Source organism: Sorex fumeus, unplaced genomic scaffold (genome assembly GCF_029834395.1).
Source record: "Sorex fumeus unplaced genomic scaffold, SorFum_2.1 ptg000029l, whole genome shotgun sequence".
Lineage (NCBI taxonomy): Eukaryota > Metazoa > Chordata > Mammalia > Eulipotyphla > Soricidae > Sorex > Sorex fumeus.
Window position 1 is genome coordinate 8,735,108 of NW_026606086.1, and position 24,388 is coordinate 8,759,495.

The window sequence follows — 24,388 nt, forward strand, 5'->3', positions numbered from 1 at the left end:
CTTCCCTCTGGAACATTCTATTCCCACCAGAAAGCAGTGTATCTAATTTCAACACACAGGAAAAATACTACGCTTCGGGCCACAGCTGATACTGTGCTCAATGGCCCAGCCATTAATTTTCATCTAGAATCTACAACCGCTGTGGAGGTGACAATTTCCCAGTGGACACAGCAGGTAAGAGCACAGGCCCTGAGTCAGGCAGCTAGGCTTTGAATTGATTTGACAACCCACTAGCTATGCTGTTTCTAAGCCTCAATTTGTTTATCTATAAAACCAAAGTAGCTAAAACAACACCTATAAGGAGTAAAGCGTTTAAAATAACACATATAAATATTAAATATTTGATAAATTTTAAGCTACAGAGTATATGAAGTTCAAAACAACCCAAACAACCCCCAAAACAAGTCACTAGGATCAAAACAAACAACTATAGTAAAATAACTTTGTTAGAAAAACAATTATTTTTGCTGAAAAGCTGATTAAATAGTTAACATTTTGCTGAATGTATCCTCAGTTAGAAAGAGTTTACATAGTCAGCTACCTTGCTTGATTTAAGAACTTTAATTTGTTCTTCAAACACGGTGTCTTTGTTCTTTTCCAGAAAGCCTTCACATTGGTACTCCACCTGAAAATACATAGGGAAATCTCATACATGAAACACTTGAGTAGTTATTATCATCAACAACAAAATATTATAAACTCAGGTTATATATATATGTATATATATATCACAGTCACAGTCCTCCCGTTGTTTATCGATTTGCTCGAGCGGGCCCAGTAACGTCTCCATCATGAGACTTGTTACTGTGTTTGGCATATCGAATACGTCACGGGTAGCTTGCCAGGCTCTGCCGTGTGGGTGAGATACTCTCCGTAGCTTGCCGGGCTCTCCGAGAGGGGCGGAGGAATCGAACTCGGGTCGGCCATGTTGGCCACTTGTAAGGCAAACGCCCTACCACTGTGCTATCGCTCCAGCCCTGTGTATATATATATATATATATATATATATATATATTTTAACTGACACTCAACACAGTAGTATCACTAGTTTTATTCTAAGAGTTCAAAACACTTTTGGATAACTCTAGAGTAAAATTCCCTAATACTGTTTTTCCTAGGGAATGATGGTAGTGCCAATTGGGTAACAGATCCTCCAAATTCATGGCTGACTTGATGGATAGTTTTTTTTTTCTACTGCTGACGAAAAAGAGCTCCTTTAAGGCACACCCGATATATCTTCTAAACCAGTTCACCATCTGGCAGGTGAACTTTCTCTTGGGAAAGAAGACACTAAAATCAGAGTGTCAGAGGGAACAAACATTTGCTGACGAAAAGAAAGTTAGAGTTGGTAAAGGGTGCAGGCTAGGAAATACTGAATGGTTTGATAAGTGGAACTACTTTAGAATTATTTTAGGCAAATGAAGATTTAACTCAACAACTAGTCAAGGGAGTTCCCGGAATACACCACGAGCCCACTATGATACTAGAGACACTGCAACACCTGCTAGCTCCAAGGAACGCACACTCGGTTCCTAAAGGAGCAGTTCCCTGGAAGCCGCTCCCAAGGCTACGCCACTTCCTTGAAAGATAATTACTCTCCATGCTTCTCATTTCCTCAGGAGGCTACAGAGCTTTATGAAGCAGCAAGTTTGCAAGCTCTGTCAGAAGAAACCCACTGAACCTATCATCCGAGGTGAAGTAAGTTCCAACCTCTAAGGTGAAAACCTTAGGGCAAACTGTGCTCTGGGACTCAAAATTGTTGGGTGGAGGTAGGACAGAGCAGTATGCAATCAAGACACATGGAGAGTTAGTTCTATGTCGACATACTTAAATATCCAGCCTAATTCCATAAAGATTGCAAATAATTTCCAGCTAGTTCAGTTTAGAGATCTGGTTTAGCTACTAAATGAATTCCAAAAACACTTTTGAAAACTTCGATTTTCTTGGATTTCTGAATTTTATAGAAAAAAAACTATCACCTATATTTATTTCAAAATATAATTCTGCTTTGGTTAAAGGAAGAGAGAATAAACAAACTAATACCGAAGAATATTTTCCCATTAGGTCCTAAAGAAGACAAGCTTCAGCAGAGAAAATATATACTTCTTGACTTAATTTTTCTTTTAAGCTTAAATATTCAAAAAGGGGAAAAAAAGACAATAAAGCTTCCTTACTTTGTCAGCAAAATGCTGGATGATGAACGCTTTGTTCGACATCCGAGGCTTCTCGAAGAGCGCGCACTTGCTCAGGTGCGTGTTGTAGAGCTTCTGGGCCCAGGTGTCGTCCGTGCCTTTGGGCATCTGCACGCAGGAGGGAAGGAGAGAGAACAGGGTGGATGCTGCCATAAGAATTCTCTGATGTTGGGGGCTGGAGCAATAGCACAGCGGGTAGGGTGTTTGCCTTGCACGCTGCCGACCCAGGTTAGATTCCCAGCATCCCATATGGTCCCCCAGGCACCGCCAGGAGTGATTCCTGAGTGCAGAGCCAGGAGTAACCCCTGAGCATCGGCTGGGTGTGACCCAAAAAGAAAAAAATAAAGAAATAAAATAAAAGGGATTAAAAAAAAAAGAATTCTCTGATGCATCAATCAAAGACTCATTTCTGGCTGTGACAAACAACTGCTGTATTCAATTTATTTTCTCCATATTTCCTTCTTATAGACCATAAGCCAATTACTGATGAAGAGCAGTGATTTGAGACATTCTCATAGACAAATCTAAAGATAACTCAGTCTTTGGATATTTTAATCTGCTTATACCAGAAATCATCAAATAAATACTTGATTTGCTTTCACTGGATCACTGTCATCCCGTTGTTCATCAATTTTCTCGAGCAGGCGCCAGTCACGTGTGCGAGCACCGCACACTGCACATGCGTGGTCTCTACACGCCACAGTCACGTGTGCGAACATCCGCACACTGCACCTACGCGGTCTCTGTGCACCACAGTCACGTGTGCGAGCACCCGCATACTGCACATGCGCAGTCGCACGCCACAGTCTCGTGTGCGCGCACACCACACTGCACATGCTCGATCTCCGTGCACCACAGCAACAAGAAGACAAAGAAGTTTCGTTTCAACTCATTTACCTGGGGCTGCGAAATACCTACTTCTGACAGTATAAGCATACCAGGAAAAAAAACCTACCTTGCATTCTTCATCCAGTAAGTCCAGGATGCCCAGTTTAGATTCTATAAGATTAATGCAAGGTTGGTTATCATAAAAATCTATGAGTGTCCATGGAATTTGTTCCTTCATATATTCCTCTTGCTCTAATTTGAAGACATGCTGAAAAAGTAAAAGACAAAGTTGGAATTACTGACTCATCATGAATAACGTTAGGTGAGAAAAGACATTTAATCCTTCAGTTACCATCCTCACCAATTCTTCCAACCTGCACCCAATCATTTCAGGAAAACGTACACTCAATAAGTGCCAGCCACTGTGTACCCGTCACCGCACAGACACAGGTTCTGCTTTCGTGAAGTTTGGACACCATGGGGGAGAGAGTCAAAACTAATAATTGCAAAGAATGTAACTACAAACTATAATACTGTTATGGAAAGTAATGTGAGCCAGGAGGTTAAGAGTTTGCAATTCATTTGAAAAAAGGAGAGTGAGAGACGGTTCCCGGGCTCCTTGGGGAAGTCCTTCCTGGGCTTGGTGATCTGGGCTCTGAAAATGGACGACAGTGACCTTAGTAGTAAGAATCATCTCATTGCCGGAATCATAGGATAGCCAGAAGGGCACTTGCCTTGCACGTAGCCAATCCAGGTTCAATCCTTGGTACCACAAATGACCCCCCAAGCCCCACCAGGAGTGACCCCTCAGCACAAAGAGTCCTGAGCACCACTAGGTGAGGCCCCAAACCAAAACACAAAAACAAACACAAAAGCACAACCACCTCTGAGCTCCTGCTTCAGACTGCTCGGCCAATGCAACCAATCAACAATTTCTAGCCCCTCTTGGTGCTTACACCTCTATTCCTTTATTTTGGGAGAAGATTTCTTCTTACGCTCGTTACTCTGGTCTCCCTTGGTTCTCTCACACAACCTGCTACTTTCCTGGGAAGATAAGCATTCAGTGGCTATGAGCAGATAACATGTATTTTAGGACCCCACAACAAACCCCAGAACAACATGAAACATTAAAGCGTGACCGAGGCTCCCGATATGTACTCTCCTTGTATACCATTTTACATTTGTTATAATTCCACTTTCGAATCATCTGCAGTGTTTACAGTCTGGTCAGCTGTAATAAGCTTCAGTCAAAAGATGGTCATTCACATGACAATATGGGCATCAGATTCTTTAATATGTCCACATATAAGACACGGCAATGTATTATTAATTCAGTAATGCCTCTACATATGTCAGTGATCGTGTTTCCTATGTGCACCATCCCACCAACAGCCAACGTTGTGAGAACTCTCCTAAGCACACTGGGAGAGTCACGTTCGTAGTCGTGAGCCTAAAGAAAATGCATTTGAGGTGTTGGAGAGAGAACAGTGGCAAGGTACTCGAGCTGCACTTGGCCTACCAAGACTTGATCCCCAGAACCACTTATGGTCACCCAAGCCCCAAGAGGAATGATCCCTGAGCAGAGAGTCAGGAGTAGAGTAGCCCTGAGAAAAACTGGGTGTGGTCTTCTATCCCCACCATGCCCCCTATATGATACGATATATTTTACTATTTTATTATATATGTATATATTATATATGGTATACTATAAAGTAAATATTTATTTTACTATCAAGTGATACAGTCTTGCTATTCAGGAGAAACAGTAGGAAAAATAATCAAAGAGCTTGGGTAAAATATAAGGTATATATATATATATAAATAAATATATATACACAAATGTTAATTCAAAGTGGATTGAAAACCTCAAGATTAAACCAGAATCCATAAAATACACTGGAAAATCACTTATCACTTAATCACTTAATCACTTAATCCCCATTATTCATCGATTTATTCGAGCGGGTGCCAGTAACGTCTCCATTCATCCCGGTTGCGTGCTAGTGTAGCCCAATGGTATCTGTTTGTTTTAGGAACATGTAGAGCCTCAAACCGATCATTTAGGGTCTTGACAAAGAAGTCTGACCATCTTATATATATATACACTGGAAAATAGAGGTAAAAATCTCCAGTACATAGACTTCAATACAGACTGAAGACATGTTTTCAATAATCTGACTCGTTGGCAAAGGCCATAAAAATAGACAAGTGAGACTACATCAAATTAAAAAAAATTGCATGGCAAAAGAGACTTGGGCTTAAATAAAAAGTCATTTTACTGACTTGTATACCATACATCAGATAAAAAGCTAATATCCAAGATACATAAAGGATTCACAAAGTTAAACAAAAAAAAATGCAACAACCCTATCAAAAAATGGAGGGAAATGGACACTTTCCTGAAAAGAACATAGAGTTGGTGAGTAGGAATAGGAAGGAATGTTCATCATCACGGTATCAGGGAAATGTAAATCAAAATACCATGAGATATCATCTCAATCAGTCTGAACAGTATCTATCAAGAAACCTAGAAACACCAGTATTGCTGGAGATGTGTGAAACGGAACTCTCTTTCAGTGTTAGTGGGACTATAACCTGGCTCAGCTCCTGTGGAAAACTGTTCTCTTCTGTTTCTTCCAGTTCTTACTGGCGACTACTTCTAATCATCTTGGAGCTTGTAGGGGATGAAATTATACTTTGTATGGGGGCTGGAGTGCTAGTACAGGGGGAGGGGGCTTGCCTTGCACGTAGCCAACTAGGTTTGATAGCCTGCACTCCGTAAGGTCCCCAAGCACTGCCAGGAGTGAACCCTGAGCTCAGAGACAGGAGTAAACCCAGAGCACAGCTGGGTGTGCAACCCCCCTCCAAATACAAAGAACTATGATTGGCATACAATGAGCAACTTAGTATCTCCTATTTAATCCATATAACTACATGCATTGTGTACAAGGAAACTAAGGCCAATTAACTTGTCCACAGTTCCCTGAGTAATGAACACAGTGTGGGGTTTCAGTCAACAGTTTCTGGTGCAGGACTGTTTGTCACCACTATTGGACTGGCTGCCCCTCCTTCCTGAGCATCCCCAAAGACTCCAATGCCAAGAGAATGTTCCAGGAAAGGCTTCTTAAAACTTTTCCCACTGTGATCCCTTTTGACCTGAGAAATTTTTATACAACCTCAGACACATAAGTATATAAAATAGATACACAAATCAAAGATTTACTGGTAATAATTTACAGCACTGCACTGTAGCACTGTCGTCCCCTTGTTCATCGATTTGCTCGAGCGGGCACCAGTAATGTCTCCATTGTGAGACTTGTAACTGTTTTTGGCATATCGAATATGCCAAGGGGAGCTTGCCAGGCTCTGCTGTGCAAGCGGGATACTCTCGGTAGCTTGCCGGGCTCTCTGAGAGGGATGGAGGTATCAAACCTGACTCGGGCGCATGCAAGGCAAACGCCCTACCTACTGGCTATCACTCCAGCCCAAAAGTTTATAAATAAATTTATTTAAAAATAATTTATCACAAGTTACACCCAGTTTCAGAAGCTAGGTTCTAGCATATTTGGAATTACTTCTAATCTCAAAATTATCCTCCCTTGCCACCCTCTCTCAAACTGTTGGTAAAATACAAAAGACAGAGGATGAAAAAATACAAAGAAGTCATGTGATTTTTAGTTCTGACATCTAGTAAATAATGCAAATAAGGGGCCAAAGAGATAATACAGCAGGTAGAGAGTGTGCCTTGCACAAGGCCAACGCAGGTTCGATCTCTGTCTGGTCTCCCGAGCACTCCCGAGGAGTGAATCCTGAGCACAGAGCCAATAGTGACCCCTGAGCACTGTTGGTCTGCTCCCCCGCCCCCCAAAAAAAGAAAAGATAATTGTAACTCCATATATGAGTAGCTTCAGAAACAAACAAAATGAAGATTTCGGTGTCAAAGCTTCATATTGTCTATTATACATACATCTTTCTTTCCTCATTCACACTTATTTGACCTATTTAAGTTTTCATTGTTCTAAGAAAGCAATCTATGGATTACTGTGAATCCTATCTGAATCATAAACATAATCTAATGCAATATGAGTCATTTGCGAGTTAATCATAAGAATATTTCATGAGTTCTAAACCTGAAACTGTAATTGAAATTTATTATATCTCATTTCAGGAACCAGACATGAAACACAGACTAGGAATTCAGAAATTAATTTTAGCAAAACATTATTGAAGAAAGAAAATTCTTACCATATTAAACTGCTGCTGTAGCTTTTCATTTGCATAATTTATGCAAAATTGTTCAAAACTATTTATCTCAAAAGTTTCAAATCTGCAAAACCAAAAAGAACATGGGATGGGTGAGGTAGAGGTGGGGGAAAGAGTTACAGATAGCTTTCAAAAAATATTCGAAATATGTTAGAAAAAAGAAATGGAAAATACCTCAATACTGTGAAACTTTTCCACAGCAGTGAAGACAAAGATTTATAAATGAGTAACCTGTCATATAAACCAGTAGATAGGTATCTCTCAAATGGCAAAAAATTTTTTTAAAGCCCCTGTATGTAGAGGTGTTAAATCAAAGTTATAGTCAATGATATTATTAATTTATAGACTCACAGGGTCTATATGCACATTGAGGGGTTAGTAATAGAGATTTAACAGGTATTTTTGAAAAATTAAACGTGAAAATGAACAATCGGGAAGCAAAATGTACAAATATACAGAAAGGGTTTTAACAGTAAAAGAAGGGTGTTCAGACCCAAAAGGAGAGAGAACAAAAGGGAATTCCCTGCCACAGAGGTGGGGTGGGGAGGGATGGGGTGGGGGTGGTAGGAAGGATATTGGGAACATTGGTGGAGGAGAATGGGCACTGGTGGAGGGATGGAGGAACAATTAATTGCATGACTGAAAAACGAAAGTTCGTAAGTTTGTAACTGTACCTCACGGTGATTCACTAATAAAAAATTTTTTTAAAAAATCAGGGTGTTCAGAGACAACAAACTGGGAAAGGATATTTGGATTTTGAGATTTTGAGAAGGAAAGAAACAGAGTAGAGGGGTGTGGGGAAGAGACCGGTGAGAGCAATGGGGAGCAGGTCAAGGAATTTAGGCACAAAGGTGGTGTTAAGGAGTGACAGAGCTTAGTATCCACACCAGAAAGTCAGCAACGCTTTGGCAACTAAACTTAAAAAGGTGCCTCTCCAGAGGGCAGGCAGGCATGTGTGTTCGTGTGTGTGGTGTGGGGACGGGGGTGGGTGCTGGAATATTATATGTCTAAAACTCTATACTATAAGTTTTAGATAAAAACACATTTCTTTTAATCATCTTTTAATTTAAATCATGGTGCCTTAAAAAAATTATATGTTTTTTAAAAGAAAGAAATCTTCCAATTTTCCCTACTCCTTATCAGAGGCAGACAGAATCAAATGACACTCAGAGTTACTCAGTAATCTCTAGAAGGAAAGAAACTCTCTCTGGCAGACCCCAACACTCCATATGCATACCCATAAATGTCCAGCACCCCAATGAAGGAGTGCTGCTTGACGGCTGAGCAGAGGGCCTGATTGACATGGTCAACGATCCAGTTAAAGAGCTTGGCGTAGATGTGCTTGGCCAAAGCATCGCGGGCATTGGTCGCCTGCAGCTTGGAAATGGGCTTGATGTACGTCTCTGTGGCAGTAGCCAGTTTCCGATGGCACAGCCAATGACACATCTCCTCATACTCCACACCCATGAGGTCACAGAAGATGCTGAGAGGTTCATGCTTAGGCTGGCAAAAGAGAACAAGTTATTTCCTATTACCCAGTCAGTCAAGTGAGAACTTACTAAAGAGATTTTAACAAAGTGGTAACAAAATTCAGCAGTTCCCTTTGTGAAAAGACACTGAGATCACTAGAAGATGATGAGGGATCCCAATGACTTATTCAAGTACTCCTAGGTAACACATTCAGTCTCGCCTGAGACTCCTTTCATCTTTTGTCTTTTCATACCATTTCTTTGTGCTAATTTTTTGTTCTGTTCATTTTTGGATCTGGGGGACCACAGTGCTCTAGGATTACTCCTAGCGGTGTTCAGGGGAACACGCAATGCCAAAGACCAAACCCATCTTTTTTTTTTTTTTTTTGCTTTTTGGGTCACACCTGGCCATGCACAGGGGTTACTCCTGGCTCTGCGCTCAGGAATTACCCCTGGCGGTGCTCAGGGGACCATATGGGATGCTGGGAATCGAACCTGGGTCGGCTGCGTGCAAGGCAAAAACCCTACCCGCTGTGCTATTGCTCCAGCTTCTCAAACCCATCTTCTAAAGGCAAAAGATGCCCTCAGTTCTTTAAGCTGTCTCCAGCCCTCAGACAACTTCTTTGCAAACATGTCCTTTTAGCAATAAATATATCAGTGTGCATTCCCTAAAAACCAGAGATATTGTCTTTTTTAAGAACAATGAACAAAATCAAAGAATTAGCAGTAATTAAAACAAATTATAATTCTATTAAAATTATCTTATTCAATTTTTGCTGATTGACCTAATGGTGTTTCCTATGAAAAAAATTTTTTTCACCCATTATTTAATTTTTTTCCTTGGTAATGCCAGGAATGGAACCAAGGAACTCACACATGCAGGACAATGCTCTTCTACTGAGCCACTACCATGACGAAAATTAAATTTTGATGATCCCCGATACATCTATAAAAATGCTTCGAATCTAGCTGTGGTGTTTCATTGGTGCTTTTCTGGTAGCTACTTTTTATTGTCTTTCATGCCCTTGACATATTTGAAAAGTGAGTCCCTAAACTTGGGTCTGTTTAATGCTCTGCAAGATTAAATCTGGGTCTTTTTTTTTTTTTTTTTTTTTGCTTTTGGGGCCGCACCCAGCGATGCAAAGGTGTTACTCCTGGCTCATGCACTCAGGAATTATTCCTGGCGGTGCTCAGGGGACCATATGGGGTGCTGGAAATTGAACCTGGGTCAGCTGCGTGCAAGGCCCTACCCACTGTGCTATTGCTCCAGCCCCCTGGGTCATGGTTTTTTTATTTGACAAAATAAACAATGGGGTGAAGTTATGTATCTCATAGTAGATCAGAAATAAGTAATGTTGACTGGTCCAATCATTGGTCACATAAATTATGATGACCAAGTCAAGGAACTGTCTACAAAATTTACCACTATGGAGATAACTATATTTCCTTCTGTAACATTTTTTGGGATGTTCTATCTTTTTAAATCTGATATTCATTTATATTATTGTTTTAATTCATCAAATGTTACCTTACTGTTTAGTGATTCATCATTTCTTGCATCTTAAATCTGTCATCAATTTCTTACTGCCTAAGTTATATTCTTTAATATTCATTCATCTTAACAGAGCCTATGAGTGACAACTTTTCACAAACTTTAATTTGTCTGAAAATGCCTTTATTTTTTCCCCTCATTCTTGATATTTTACTGGATATAATCCTATATTAATGGCTATTTTCTCCAGAACTCTCCTGACCTGTTTGGGAAAAGTGAGCTACCAATGTAATCACGAACCAAGGGTAATGACTCTGTCTATCTGCTGTTCTCGCATTCTTCTCTCTGCCTTTGGGAGTGCTAACAGGGGCGCCGAGGGATGTTTCCTTTCATTTACTCATTTTGGTTTTGTGTCATCTTTGTAAGACCTGAACTTGATTAGTAATCCTCCCTTCACACATTTCATCTGCTTCTTTCTTTTTCTCCCTCCTTTAAGAATTCTCAGTAGGGGCTGAAGCTCCAAGGGGCAGAGAATATGCTTCACATGGTTAATGCCTCCACATACCCTGATGACTGCCAGCACCCAGCACCAACAGCCCAAGTACCAACACCTGTGGTGCTGGGCTGGGTGTCCCCAGAGCCGGTCCCTAAGTGCTTAGCAGTGCTGGAGAGGTACCCCGAAAGCATTACAAAATGGAAAAATGACAAAATAGTAGAGAGATTTTTCAAGAAAGCAAGACTATCTCCCATATGATCCTGTTATTCCATTAGTACACCTAACTGTCCAGCAATAAATAAGCGGCTGAAGAAGCTGTGGTATAACATAACGGATACCATGCAGCCACAAAGAAAGATGAAATCACGCAACTCACTGAAACTTGAGCGGAACTGGAGGGTGCCATGGTAAGTGAACTCAGTCAGAGGTGGAAGGACAAATATCAGATATTCGTTCATCTCTGACTATACCAAGAGAACGGAAGGCATCGGTATGGGAAACCCTCGGCCTGCGTTCCACAACTGAGAATGCCAAGGAAGGAACAGAGTGTGGGGCAGGAGAGGGCAGAGAGGAATAATGCAGACTGATACAGGGTCTCTGTGTACATTAAGGTTTTAAGAGCCAATACGAAAGCAAACTACTATGAACCGACATCCCAAGTTATAACTGAGTTTGGAAAGGAGGCAGCAGGAGGGTGAGAGGGGCCCTCCGGCTACTGGTGGACACATACTGATACTGGTGGTGGGTTCAGAGGTAGACTACTGTCTGCGTGAAACTCTATCACTAAACACTGCTCCAAATCATGGTACCTAAATCTAAAATCACGGTCACGGTCCTCCCATTGTTCATCGATTTTCTCGATCAGGCCCAGTAACGTCTCCATTGTGAGACCTGTTACTGTGTTTGGCATATAGAATACATCACGGGTAGCTTGCCAGGTTCTGCTGTGCGGGCGAGATACTCTCAGTAAATCTGATATATATATTTTAATATAAAAATCTCACGGCAGAGCCTGGCAAGCTCCCTGTGGCATATTCGATATGCCAAAAATAGTAACAATAATGGGTCTCATTCCCCTGACTCTTAAAGAGCCTCCAATACGGCAGTGTTGGGAAAGATGAGTAAGGAGAGGCTGTTAAAATCTCAGGGCTGGGACAAATGGAGACATTACTGGTGCCCATTCGAGTAAATGGATGAACAACGGGATGACAGTGATACAGTGGTGCATAAAGGGAATATAAAAATAAAAAGAATTCTTGCGATATTAGATGAGAATGAAACCTTGTATAAGCACGGTGCAAATGCCGTGGCACTTCCTGAGAAAGCTAAATGCCAAATACAGAGCTGAAAGAAACGGTGTGAAGAGATGGGTACACTGGTGAGGGTGTAGTGTTGGGCTGGGGGACGTTGAGAAGCCACCATCGATAGCAGGTAGATAAAGGTATTTTTTTTTCTTTTTGGGTCACACCCAGCGATGTTCAGGGGTTCCTCCTGGCTCTGCATTCAGGAATTACTCCTGGCGGTGCATGAGGGACCATATGGGATGCCGGGGATTGAACTTGGGTCGGCGGCATGCAAAGCAAACGCCTACCCGCTGTACTATCACTCCGGCCCCAGGGTATGGTATCTTTAATTACCTAGTTTTTTATTTTCCCTAACCAGGGAATTTAGATTGTGGTGGGCAGGAGTGCCAGGGGACATGTAGGGAACCTAGGGTTAAACCTGAGACTCGCACTTGCCCTAGTATTTTCTAAGTCACTAAGTTATCTTTGGGGTCCTTTTCATTTAGGATCCCTAATTGCAGGGCTGTCAAGGAATGCCTGAATGTCAACAGGGTTATTTATGGTGAAGAGGCTTAAGCCCCCTTTTTTTTTTAATTTTTTAAAAATTTTTATTAGTGAAACATCATGAGGTACAGTTGTAGACTTACAAATTCTTGTGCTTGGGTTTCAATTATACAATGTTCGAGTACCCATCCCTCCACCAGTGCCCATTCTCCACCACCAATGATCCCAGTATCCCTCCCACCCCCCACCCTGCCTCTGTGGCAGGACATTCCCTTTTGTTCTCTCTTTCCTTTTGGGTGCTGTGGTTTGCAAAAGAGGAATTGAGTGGAAATCATGTTCGGTCTAGATCTACTTTCAGCATGCAACTCCCATCCTGGGAGGATCCTCCCAACACCCTTTACTTGGTGCTCCCTTCTCTATCTGAGCTACCTTTTCCCCTAATGTGTGCGGCTGGCCTCCAAGCCATGGAGTAAACCTCCTGGTACTTATCTTGGCTATTCTTGAAGCCCTAGCTTCTTAAACCGTGGGCTGCTTAACTGTGGGACTTAGAAGATATCAAGTGCAACTGAAACCCAAGCACAAAAATTGGTAATTCTACAACTGTACCTCATGGTGTTCCACTAACAAAAATTTAAGAAAAAAAATATTAAAAAAAAAATAAAAGGGCTTATTTAGAAAAAAAAAGAAAATATCAAGTGCATGATGAATTCGAGCTGTTTCTTTTTGTTTGTTTGTCTGGAGGCCATACTGGTGATGCTCAGCACCTATTCCTGGCTCTGCACTTAGGAAGTACTCCTGGCAATACTGGGGGACTATATGGGATGCCAGAGACCAAACCCAGGTTGACCATGTGCAAGAAAAAAAGCCCTCTCCGCTGTACTAGCACTCTGGCCCCAAATTTGAGGTGATTCCTGCAGTGCTCATCCATGTTGCATTTCTAACGTGAACGGGGTTGCCAGCAGAAAAAGTTTCACAAGGCCTCCTAAAAACCAAGCCACCAAACCATTCCCCTGACTGTTCATGGCAGGAATCACAAAGAGTGAGATTGTCCTGACCAACTCTGTGCATGTGGCGGCACCTTGTGCCTGTCAGGAGAGCACCTGAAGCCACTGAGCCATCTTCTGGAACCCCAAGTTCTCTTTTTATAAAACACCCAAGAGTGCTCTGGGAGTCCACAGGCGACTGGAGCATCACACATGCAGATGAGTGCCCGATCACTCAGCCATCTCCCTGGCACAAGGAATGCAGTTTCTTTCTTCTACACAATGCAATACGGTTCAGCTATGCACTGAAAGAAAAGAAACTTTGCTGTGTGTAACAAAATGGAAGGAGCACAAGGGAAATAATGTGAAGGAAAAAAACTGGAAGGAAAATGACAAGTATGGGATTATTTCATCCATATGTGATTATTTCATCTATATAAGGGTTAAAAAAATGATCAGGCCAAAGAAAAAAAACAGGCAAAAAAGAAAAATAAGTGGATGCTGTTTACTAGGCCAGAAAGAGAGGGGAGGAGGGACAAGAAAAGACCAAAGATCAAATGGGGTAAATCATATCTTAACTCACTCCCTAGTCCCTCAGCAATATGGTTCCTTCACATATTACATTTTCAAAGCTGAAAATGAACCCTTTTCTCTAGACTCACCAACTTTCATATCTAATATTTCCCTTGTTCATGTATACAGATGAGATATACCAATACTTCTCCCCCAAACACACACACACACACACACACACACACATCACTTACCTTCAAATATATGTCTTCTTTACAGAATAAACAAAACAGGATGAAAGAGACAGTCCAACAGGCTGGAGTAATTGCCTGGCACGCAGAGACTCTGAGTCCCACTTCCCAGCACTGTATGCCCCCTTGGTCACCATCAAATATAATCTTGGCATCCTGCAGCATCACCAGAATGACCCTGTTGTGTGTTGTGTCTAAGCTTCACCACAGTGACAGAAGAAAGCAGAAACCATTCAGTTTGCATGGCTGGGTTGGGTTCTGCCGGGGAGCAGATTGGGGTCACAGGAATAGACCCCAGTCCTCCAAACAGTGCTCAAGAAACCACCTCTCTTCAGCCTCTCCGCCCCAACCAACAAAACTAACATTTTTGGAATTGCAGCAATTCCACTGCAGTCGCACTAAGATGTTCTGCACTTACAGGTATTTTGCAGCTGTCTGAATCTTGAGATGTGAATCCAACATTGCCCAAGTGAAGAATACCAGCCAGTATTTGGAAAATCCCCATCTGGTATAATTCACTAATTCCTGAAACAAACAAAAAGATCCCTTTCAGAACAGGAAATAAACACAATAGAAGAAAAGTATTTTAAAATTCTCAAATAGTGGCAGAACTTCTGCACATTGTACTGTTTCATACAAATTACTGTGACTGCTTATGGGTGCTTTGATTACCATCACACTTAGTGAAACTCAGCACTGTGGCTGAGCTGTGACATGAAACAGAGCCGGCTCGAGGCTGCTGGCTCTACTTCCGGTCTGCTGTGACACAGGCATTGACTTCCTCCTTCTGTTTCCACCTTCTGATTTGAGATATGGCGGCAGTCATGCTCACCGATATACCAGCAATAAACTACTTGTAGACACAGGAACAATGGGGAATTGTGGGGATTAAATGAGATAATATTCGTAGCACTTGACACCAATGCCACACACACAAGTATTTTGTGATTACTGTTTCTATTCATCCTTACTCCAAATTCAAGTTACAGCACAGTAAAGGCTGTTTTACATCCAGTTAGTTACTTGTTCTAACAACAGTTCGGTTTAAGCCAAAGAGAGTCCAATGAACCAATGAAGCTAAAGAACTCAGATTGGTGTATACATATGAGTACAGCTGCCAAGTACAACTCCACAGGAATCATTTGAGTAGAATGTGAAGTGCAAGGCTTGAGGGGAAAGTGTTTCAAAAGATCATATTTTAATTTTATTTTGTTGTTGTTGTTTGTTTGGGGGGTCACACCCAGCAATGCTGAGGGGTTACTTCGGTTCTGTCCTCAGGAATTACTCCTGGGGGTACACGGGGTACCATGCGGGATGCCTGGGATCGAACCCAGGTTGAAGGTGTAAGATAACATTGGCCTTTACCTTTACCTTTATTAAGAAGTAGAATCAAGATGAATGTTTAAATGGTTGTTGGACTAAGGAAAGGAGAAACACACCTCTAGATGGTATTCTGTCCCTGAGAGGATCTCCTAGCTGCAGGAGATCTTTGTCTTATCTTAGAAGAGCTTCCCTCTGAAGGAAAGGCTTTCATATGTTGATTGTGCTACCTGACCTGGGTGTAGATACTACCCCAATGCTTGGAGGTCCTATCTCTCCAGCCCCTGAAATTCAATTTTCAATAAGGTAAGCATTTTTAGATTAGTTATATCTATATGCAAGCAAACCCAGAAAAATTAATTTCAAATCTATAAATAAAAATAATTCCAAGTATACAAGACCACTGAACTCAAATTTTCAGTTTTTTAATTATGAATAAAGAAACAGAAGTGAAGTACTGTTTTTCAAGGTGTCATACGCATGTGACTCATGAGTGTGAAACAGTATCTCTTATTAAAAGGAGATTCTGATTCAGTATGTACGAAATGGGAGGGCTGAGATACTGAATATTTACAAACTCTTTTGTGGATCATTAGCAAGGCCCTCAATGGTACATAATCTGATAGCAACTGCTTTTGTTTATTTTTATTGAATCACTGTGAGCTACAGAAACAAACCTTTCATGTTTGACTTTCAGTCATACAATGATCAAACACCCATAACTGTACCAGTGCACAATTTCTATCACCAATGTCCCCAGTATCCCTCCCCACCCAATCCCCAGTCCCACCCCTTCCCCTGCCTCTATGGCAGACAATTTCCTTCTTATTCTCTCTCTACTTATGGGCATTATAGATTGTCATACAAATACCGTGAGGCCATCATGTTTGGTCCTTTATCTGCTTTCAGCACACATCTCCCATCCTGAGTGATCCCTCCAACCATCACTGACTCAATGATCCCTTCTCTATCCCAGCTGCCTTCTCCCCCCACTCATGAGACAGGCTACCAACCATGGAGCAATCTTCCTGGCCCTTGTCTCTACTATCCTTGAGTGTCAGTCTCATATTGTTATTTTATATTCCACAAATGAGTGCAGTCATTCTGTGTCTGTCCCTTTTTTCCTGACTCATTTCACTTAGCATGATACTCTCCACTATCCACTTATGACTAAATTTCTTGACTTCATCTTTCCTAACAGCTGCATAGTATTCCATTGTGTAGATGTACAAAAGTTTCTTTAACCAGTTGTCTGTTCTCGGGCACTCAGGTTGCTTCCAGATCCTGGCTACTGTGAACAATACATTTACTGTGTGCTGCAATAAACATACAGGTGCAGACGTCATTTCTACTGTGCTTTTTTCACACCCTCGGGATATATTCCCAGAAGTGGTATTGCTGGGTCATACAGAAGCTCAATTTCTAGTTTTTTTGTGGAATACCCATGTTGTTTTCCAGAAGAGCTGCACAGTCAGCATTCACACCAACAAGGAAAGAGAGTCCCTTTTCCCCACTTCCATATCTACTCTTTTTGATGTGTGCCAGTCTTTGTGGTGTAAGATGATATCTCATTGTTTTAATTTGTATCTCCCTGATGATTAGTGATGCAGAGCATTTTTCAGGTGCCTTTTGACCATTTGTGTTTCTTTTTTTGAGGAAGCTTCTGTGCATTTCTTCTCCCTATTTTTTCATGGGGTTAGAGGTTTTTTTTTTCTTGTACAGTTCTACTAATGTCTTACATATCCTGGATTTTAACCCCTTATCTGATGGGTATAGGACAAATAATTTTTGCCATTCTGTGGGCTCTTTCTGTATTTTGGTCACTGCTTCTTTTGAGGTGCAGAAGCTTCTGAATTTAATGTAGTCCCAATTGATTATGTTTGTTTCCACTTGCTTGGATAGTGGTGTTTCATTCTTAAAGATGCCTTTAGCTTCAATGTCATGGAGGAGTCTGCCTACATTTTCTTCCACGTACCTTAGGGATTCAGGTCTGATAGTGAGGTCTTTAATCCACTTTGACTTTTATGTCGGGTGTTAGACAGAAGTCAGAATTCTTATTTTTTTTATTTTATTTTTTGTTTTTAGGGAGCTGTCCAATTTTCCCAGCACCACTTAGAAACTGCTTTTAAATAGAACTAATTCACTTCAGAGCCCTCCCCAAACTGATCAGTCCTTTCCTAAAGTCCAGAATTTGGTGGATTTTGTTTTGCTGGGCATGGCTTGTGGGCCACTCTTGGCCATTTCAGGAGCATCTCCCAGCTCAGTGTTGAGGGTTACTTAGAGCAGTGTGTAGAGGACCATGTAATGCTGGGGATTAAACCTGGGGTTCCCACACGCAAAGCATGTGCTCAGGGCCTTTGAGTTATCTCCCAGTCCCTAAATATGTTTTTTCAAATAGTTTTTTTTTTTTGAGGAATAATTTTTATGTCACAAAACTCACCTTCTTTAAGCAGATTTACAGGTACCCAATTAATGAGCACAATTTCAGTTTGGAGCAGAGCAGTTAAGTCACTTCAAAATAAAATGTTGTGACTTCCACTGACTGAAACTCTTTTTCCTTTGAGAAATGAAAATTTTAATTTATTTTTTTCCCTGTGGCACTTATCATTTTAGTTACCTTATTTTATTCGATCTTCCATTTTTGGTAATAATTACTTTTATTTTTAGTCAGCACTAATTCCATTGACTTAGCCTGACTGGATTATGATCGAAATGTCTTATAAGGAGCGCCTCGTTTCCCAACAACACCACTTAATGAAATGTTGAGTTTTGAACAGAAAGCGACCGCACCTGCAAGCTCCATTTAAACATGACGTTACCTAACAACGTGCAGGCCTGCCTCGTGTGCGCCATTTCCTTGGAATCATCCACTCCTTCAATCACCAGACTGCCACCCTGCTTTGTATAATGAAAGCTATCCGCATTTCCTGCAATTAAGAAAAAGAACAGATTTACAGTCTGACTTTCTTATCCCTTTTATCCATTCTAAGTTAAAGCACAATGGAGTGCAGGCTAGAGAGCCTGAGGGCCTGTTATTTCAATGACATACAGACTCAAAATAGTGGTGAAATGCTTATAGTCTATGGTGAAGTCCAGTCCTTTTGTAAATTTTATTCCAATACATGCTAGGATAATTTCTTTAAACACTTTTAATTCCCGTCATCAGAAACTCTGCAGACCTCCGTCCCAAAGGTGACTCTAAATTTTAACTTTAATGAAGGCTAATTCCAAATATACCCTGAAGCAGAGAGATTCACATTGTCAGCACCTACATACTCATCCCTCGTCATAAATGTCAGCTCAATGCCAATTCTGCTCCATTTGAATAGCCTCTCATTACTTCCCCATCTCACTGATTATCTTGAAACCTAGTGCAGTAATTTTAACATCCCATACATAAATATTTCACTGTGAGATTATCCCCTTGTCTTACAAATTTATGAGCTTAGGAACTTAGAGAAAACAATACCAGCACAATAAATCTAACACCATATCCATACCTAATCGCAGCATTTTAAATTCTGGCAACTTTGCTGAGGCACAAAGCTGATAGAAGATATGATAGTTCCTCTCCTCTTCTGCCTTTGAAATAAGAATTTTCAATTATAGCAATCTAATTGAAAACACAGGAAATGACAAAATAAAAATTTAATTTTATCTTCTCTGAAATAAACTACCTTTCCCAAATTTCCATACACATCTTTATGATTATTTCACCTTTTACTCTACTGACTACACGAATACAGGATTGTGTACTGGCTAGTGATTTTTTTGGGGTATTTTGGAGAGGGCACTCCTGGTGATGCTCAGGGGTGACTCCTGGTTTTGCACTCAGGAACCACTCCTGGTGGTGCTTGGGGGACCATATGAGATGGTGGCGACTGAATACTGCTCAGTCACATGCAAGGCAAGCACCCTATCTGCTGTACTTTCTCTCCAGTTCTAGCTAGTCATATTTAACATAAAACATTTGCTAGCAATGTTAAGTAGGCTAACAATTTTTTTAAACAACACTCAATACTGTTTCTCACAATACTGACCATAGTCATCATTTTCCTAACAGCCTGAAAGACAACAGCCAGTCACCGTCATATTTTAGACATGGCCAGAAACTGCACTGTATCACCTGTGTCATTTTAGTTCAGATATCATTAATTCAGTGACAATATTTTACAACATGTAATTTGCCGTCCTAAGATAATTTCTTAGTACTCCCTGATAGTCTTTTCTCATATCTAGTTTAAAAGTACAATTGTGACATTGTTATCTGTACAAAAACAAATCTTTAAAATATCATACCCTTGGGCTGTGCGATAGTCCAGCCCAGGTAGGGTGATTGCCTTCATGCAGCCGACCCTAGTTCAATCCCCAGCATCCCATATGGACCCTCAAGCACCGCCGGGAGTAATTCCTGAGTGCAGAGCCAGAAGTAACCTGTGCATCACTGGGTGTGACCCAAAAAGAAAAAAAAAGAAAATCCTATCCTTGAATTCTGTGATCTGGCTCAGTGGGCTGGAGAACAGTGTGAAAAAGCCAACAATGCCCAAGAGGGCTGGCGCTGGTAAAGAAAACTGAAAGGAACACTGAGCACATAAACAACATGACACAATCACAGGCATGTTCCGGAAGGGTCAGACTGCTCAGCAGACAGACAGTGGGAAAAGCAGGTGGGTCGCAGAAAGGTTTGGTCATCTTTTACAGGAAAGTGACAACAATTATGGCTGAATCCTCCGTATTATAAAGCCTTGGAGAGCCAACGTCTCTACCAAGAAACTAAGGACTGGGCATGACTGGTCACCCTATCATTTCACCTTTAATTATTTAGCTATCAATCAAATCTCTACTATTTAGACTCAATTTTTGTTAAATCTACATTTTCTCCACTCTTCTGGCACAATGTTCTTGTTTTTTGTTTTTTTTTTAAAAAGTATACAAATATATTGACAGACTTATTGTAACACTGCTCTGTATCTAAATATTAGAACAACAGGAGTCATCTGACTACTAGTGTATTATATAAATCCAGTATTACAATGTCGATGGCCACCACTTAGGCATACTGCCAAAGTTAAAACCAGAGTGAGACGGCCAAACTTACAACTCTCAGGATATTCCAGACATTTTCAAATTCTTAAAGAATTTTTGCTACGGAAACTGTAGACTCAGCTACAGAAACCGCCAGATTTTATGAACCTCAGTGCAGTGGCATTCAGGTAAGTGGCTACAGAAACCACAATCTTAAAACATAGAACAGATCTACAAATGCTGTTTCCAAAGATAAATCTGTATCACTTTAGAATGCATGTGAAAATGTAAACATATGCCAAGCAGTATTGTACATGCACAGTATTTCCCCACATACAGAAACATGGAAACAAGAGTCTGCATGTGAATGCAAAGCCTACACAGATACATGAAATAGAGGGCACTCTCTCACAGTAATACACACTGGGCTGTGAATGTAGTTAAACACTTTTTTTGTTTTTGGGTCACACCTGGCGATGCTCAGGGGTTACTCACAATTAAATTATAGCACACTATAATCATAATTATTTCATGTAATAGAAAATAATACTGGAAGCAAAAGTAATGATATTATTTTTTACTAGATAATTTTATTCTTTTAATACTTGAGTGTATTATGTATTGATTTTAAAATTAAAATTTCAGAAACTTGAAAAAAAAATTACTCCTGGTGGTGCTGAGGGGACCATATGAGATGCTGGGGATTGACAATATCATATTCTAAGAGGTGGAAAAGAAAGAAAAGTAGACAAGGATGACTTTCTGGAACTAAGCTCAAAATTATGTACTGGAGCTGGAGCGACAGCATAGCAGGTAGTGTTTGCCTTGCATGTGGTCAACCTAGGTTCAATCCCCAGCATCCCATATGGTTCCCCAGCACCGCCAGGAGTAACTCCTGAGTGCAGAGCCAGGAGGGACCCCTGAGCATCGCTGGGTGTGACCCAAAAAGCAAAAACAAACAAACAAAAAAAACTACTGAAACATGAGTAATTAAGCTAATCATACCCTTAACTAAAATTTTCCTAAAAGTACCTGTAAGAGAAAGTTTTACTATTAAATCTAAACCAGTGCTTATTAAATCTAAACCAATAATTATTAGTTTAACAGACATCTTCCCTACCTCTAACAGTTACTATTTTCCTTTGTCAAATCTAGTTTTAAGTAACCTTGTCATAACATGCACAAAAATTTCTGAAAATAAAATGCTCAAGAGGACGCTAGGAGGGGCTGGAGCAATAGCACAGCAGGTAGGGCATTTGCCTTGCAAGCGGCCGACCCGGGTTCTATTCCCAGCATCCCATAGGGTCCCCCCCAAGCACCACCAGGAGTAATTCCTGAGTGCAGAGCTTGGAGTAGCCCCTGAGTATCGCTGGGTGTGATCCAAAAACAAAAACAAAAACAAAACAAAAAAGAGGACGCTACGGAATTCCATAGCCATCTAAAACAATGACATAAGGAAGGGTACATGCTTAACTTACCTGGAACACCACTCTGGATTTCTCCAAAAGGTAAGTTCTCATGTTGGCACCTATGATTCGATATCGTTTATCGAAACCAATCTCAATGTACTTCCCAAAACGGCTGCTATTATCATTCCTTGTTGTTTTAGCATTCCCAATTGACTGTGAAAAGGGGAAATGCGACATTTCAGTCATGCAATTGATAACATATTTACAGACTGTGCACAGAAAGGCATAAGACAAAGCAGAAAACAACCCTTTAAAATGCATTCTTGTGCCTGTCAGGTGGCAGGATGGGATGGGACAGGGCTTACGGCAGGGAGGGAATACGGGAACACTAGCAGAGGGAAGCCGATACTGGTGGTGGAATTGAAATACTATATGCTTAAAACTCAACTCTTAATGACTTTGTAAATAACGTTTCTTTAATTACATTTTAAAAATTTTAAATAAATAAAATTTACACTTGGTGGTGTTGAGGTGGCTATATAGGAAGAATTTGGGTTTGTATTCTCCAGTAATCACAGAAGAATCTCAACCAAAACATGCATTAGTCACAGAAACATACCCAAAGCTCCAGGGACAGATTAGAGTACCCAGATCAAGACTGGTGACATAGGAGCATCCCAACTATGAAAGAACATGAAGAGCACCCCAACTCAGCCAAGAAAGATACGCATCTCACACCAACAGACTGCACCTGGGAAGAGTGCTAACATGCAAAATGTTGTTCCAGAGAGCAAGGAGATTACATCAAGCATCTACCACCCCAAGCCCACAATCCAGTAGCACATTAGAACCGTAGGCAATACACTAAAGGCCATAAGCAGGAAAGAGTGCCCAGCAGCCACCATCCTGGTGACCTCCCAACCATGCTGTATTTGGTCCCACTTGCAGTAATAAAGTCACCATCCCGCACCATCTAGGTGAAACCTCAGGATCTCTCCTGTGCCTGCCATATCCTTTCCTGGCTGTCGTGGGAACAGAACTTGGGAACACATTCCTGAGGTGAGTTCCACCCTCACCTAAGGCACAAGGGAGCCTCAGGCCAAGAAACAGTGAGTGGGGCTTGAGAGAGACAATACAGTGGGGCGGGCACCTCCCTTGCACAGGGATGACCCATGTTTGATCCCCGGAATCCCACCTGGTCTCCAGAGTACAAGCAGAAACTGAGTGCAGAGCCACACTTAGCATCGCTGGGGGTGACCCCAAAATAAAACACAACAAAAACGTACAAAGAAAAAACACTTCAGTAGACTCTTTTCCCCTTTTTATCCCCCTTCCCAAATCTTATCTCAGTAATAACCAGCAAGTTGTATGCCTACAGTCAGAAAGCAGGGACAGAAAGTTATCAGCACAGGAAGTTATCAGGAAGGCACACTGCCCACAGCGCCTCCTTTCAACCTGCCCAACCTGCCGTGTGCTGTACCGGAAACTCCAGCCAACACCTAAGCCACTCACACAAGCCCTCTGGCCATGCAGCAGAGCCTGGGGGTGCTGGGACCGACTTCCGCACAGACCTCTCCATCTCAGCGCACAAGTGCCTGGCCACCTGCAGTCTGGTCCCCAGTCACTCTCCAGTGTGAGCTCACCTGGGAAGAAGCGATGACAGGTACCTCTGACTAACAGCTATTCAGAACTGTTTATCACGTACACCTAGGGAAGTTCAAATCTCTGATATCTGCCCAAGTTTATTCAAATTTGGTGTTCAGGGGCGCCTGCAGCTTTGAACTTTAAGTTGCAGTCCAGGTGTTAAGTCTTGTGCCACAGGCCCTCCCAAACATTCATCACTTCACACCAAGGGACACTATCTAGGTTTTGGCTTTTTGACACGAAAGCTGCTGCCAGGTGCTGTCAAATGCAAATGCCTGGGTAGAAATGGCTGCCAAGTGCTGGCGCTGCTGTTGGGCACACGGGGCCATGAACACCCCGTCAGATCCAGCCTGACTGGCATCAGCACCATAGTTTCTGCTAGTTACTGGTGACTAAGAACTACATGTTGCTATCCGGGCTCACCCGACCTCCATGCTAGAGATAGCGCAGGCACTTCTGACTACAAACTCCCAACACTTATACACACTAACTCAAGCTACATCCACTACTTGGAGGTTGTGATCACAAACTTAGAAATACCCTACTGCTCTGAGGTCTTGCGTAACATCAGGTATAATGAAAAAATAAAGAATGTTGATTTTTTTTTAACTTTTTTGTTGAATCTCTGTGAGACAGGCCCTTAAAAGTTGTTCATGACTGGATTTCAGTCATACAGTATTCCAACACCCATCCTTCCACCAGTGTACATTTCCCAA

The 24,388-nt window shown here is 41.4% G+C and overlaps 1 protein-coding gene across 1 annotated transcript in view; it reads right to left on the reverse strand.

Annotated features, from left to right (window-relative positions):
• The window catches only part of MYO5A (myosin VA), a 231,238-nt gene that overhangs the window by 76,204 nt on the left and 130,646 nt on the right, over positions 1-24,388 (reverse strand). Inside the window, exons 6-14 of the mRNA XM_056115278.1 lie at positions 22,098-22,241; positions 19,095-19,176; positions 18,414-18,521; positions 14,693-14,799; positions 8,521-8,786; positions 7,266-7,347; positions 3,148-3,288; positions 2,175-2,300; positions 542-625 (exon numbers count right to left, since the gene is read on the reverse strand). Of these exons, the coding sequence (XP_055971253.1) occupies positions 542-625; positions 2,175-2,300; positions 3,148-3,288; positions 7,266-7,347; positions 8,521-8,786; positions 14,693-14,799; positions 18,414-18,521; positions 19,095-19,176; positions 22,098-22,241 (1,140 nt within the window). The remainder of the gene's footprint in view (positions 1-541; positions 626-2,174; positions 2,301-3,147; positions 3,289-7,265; positions 7,348-8,520; positions 8,787-14,692; positions 14,800-18,413; positions 18,522-19,094; positions 19,177-22,097; positions 22,242-24,388) is intronic.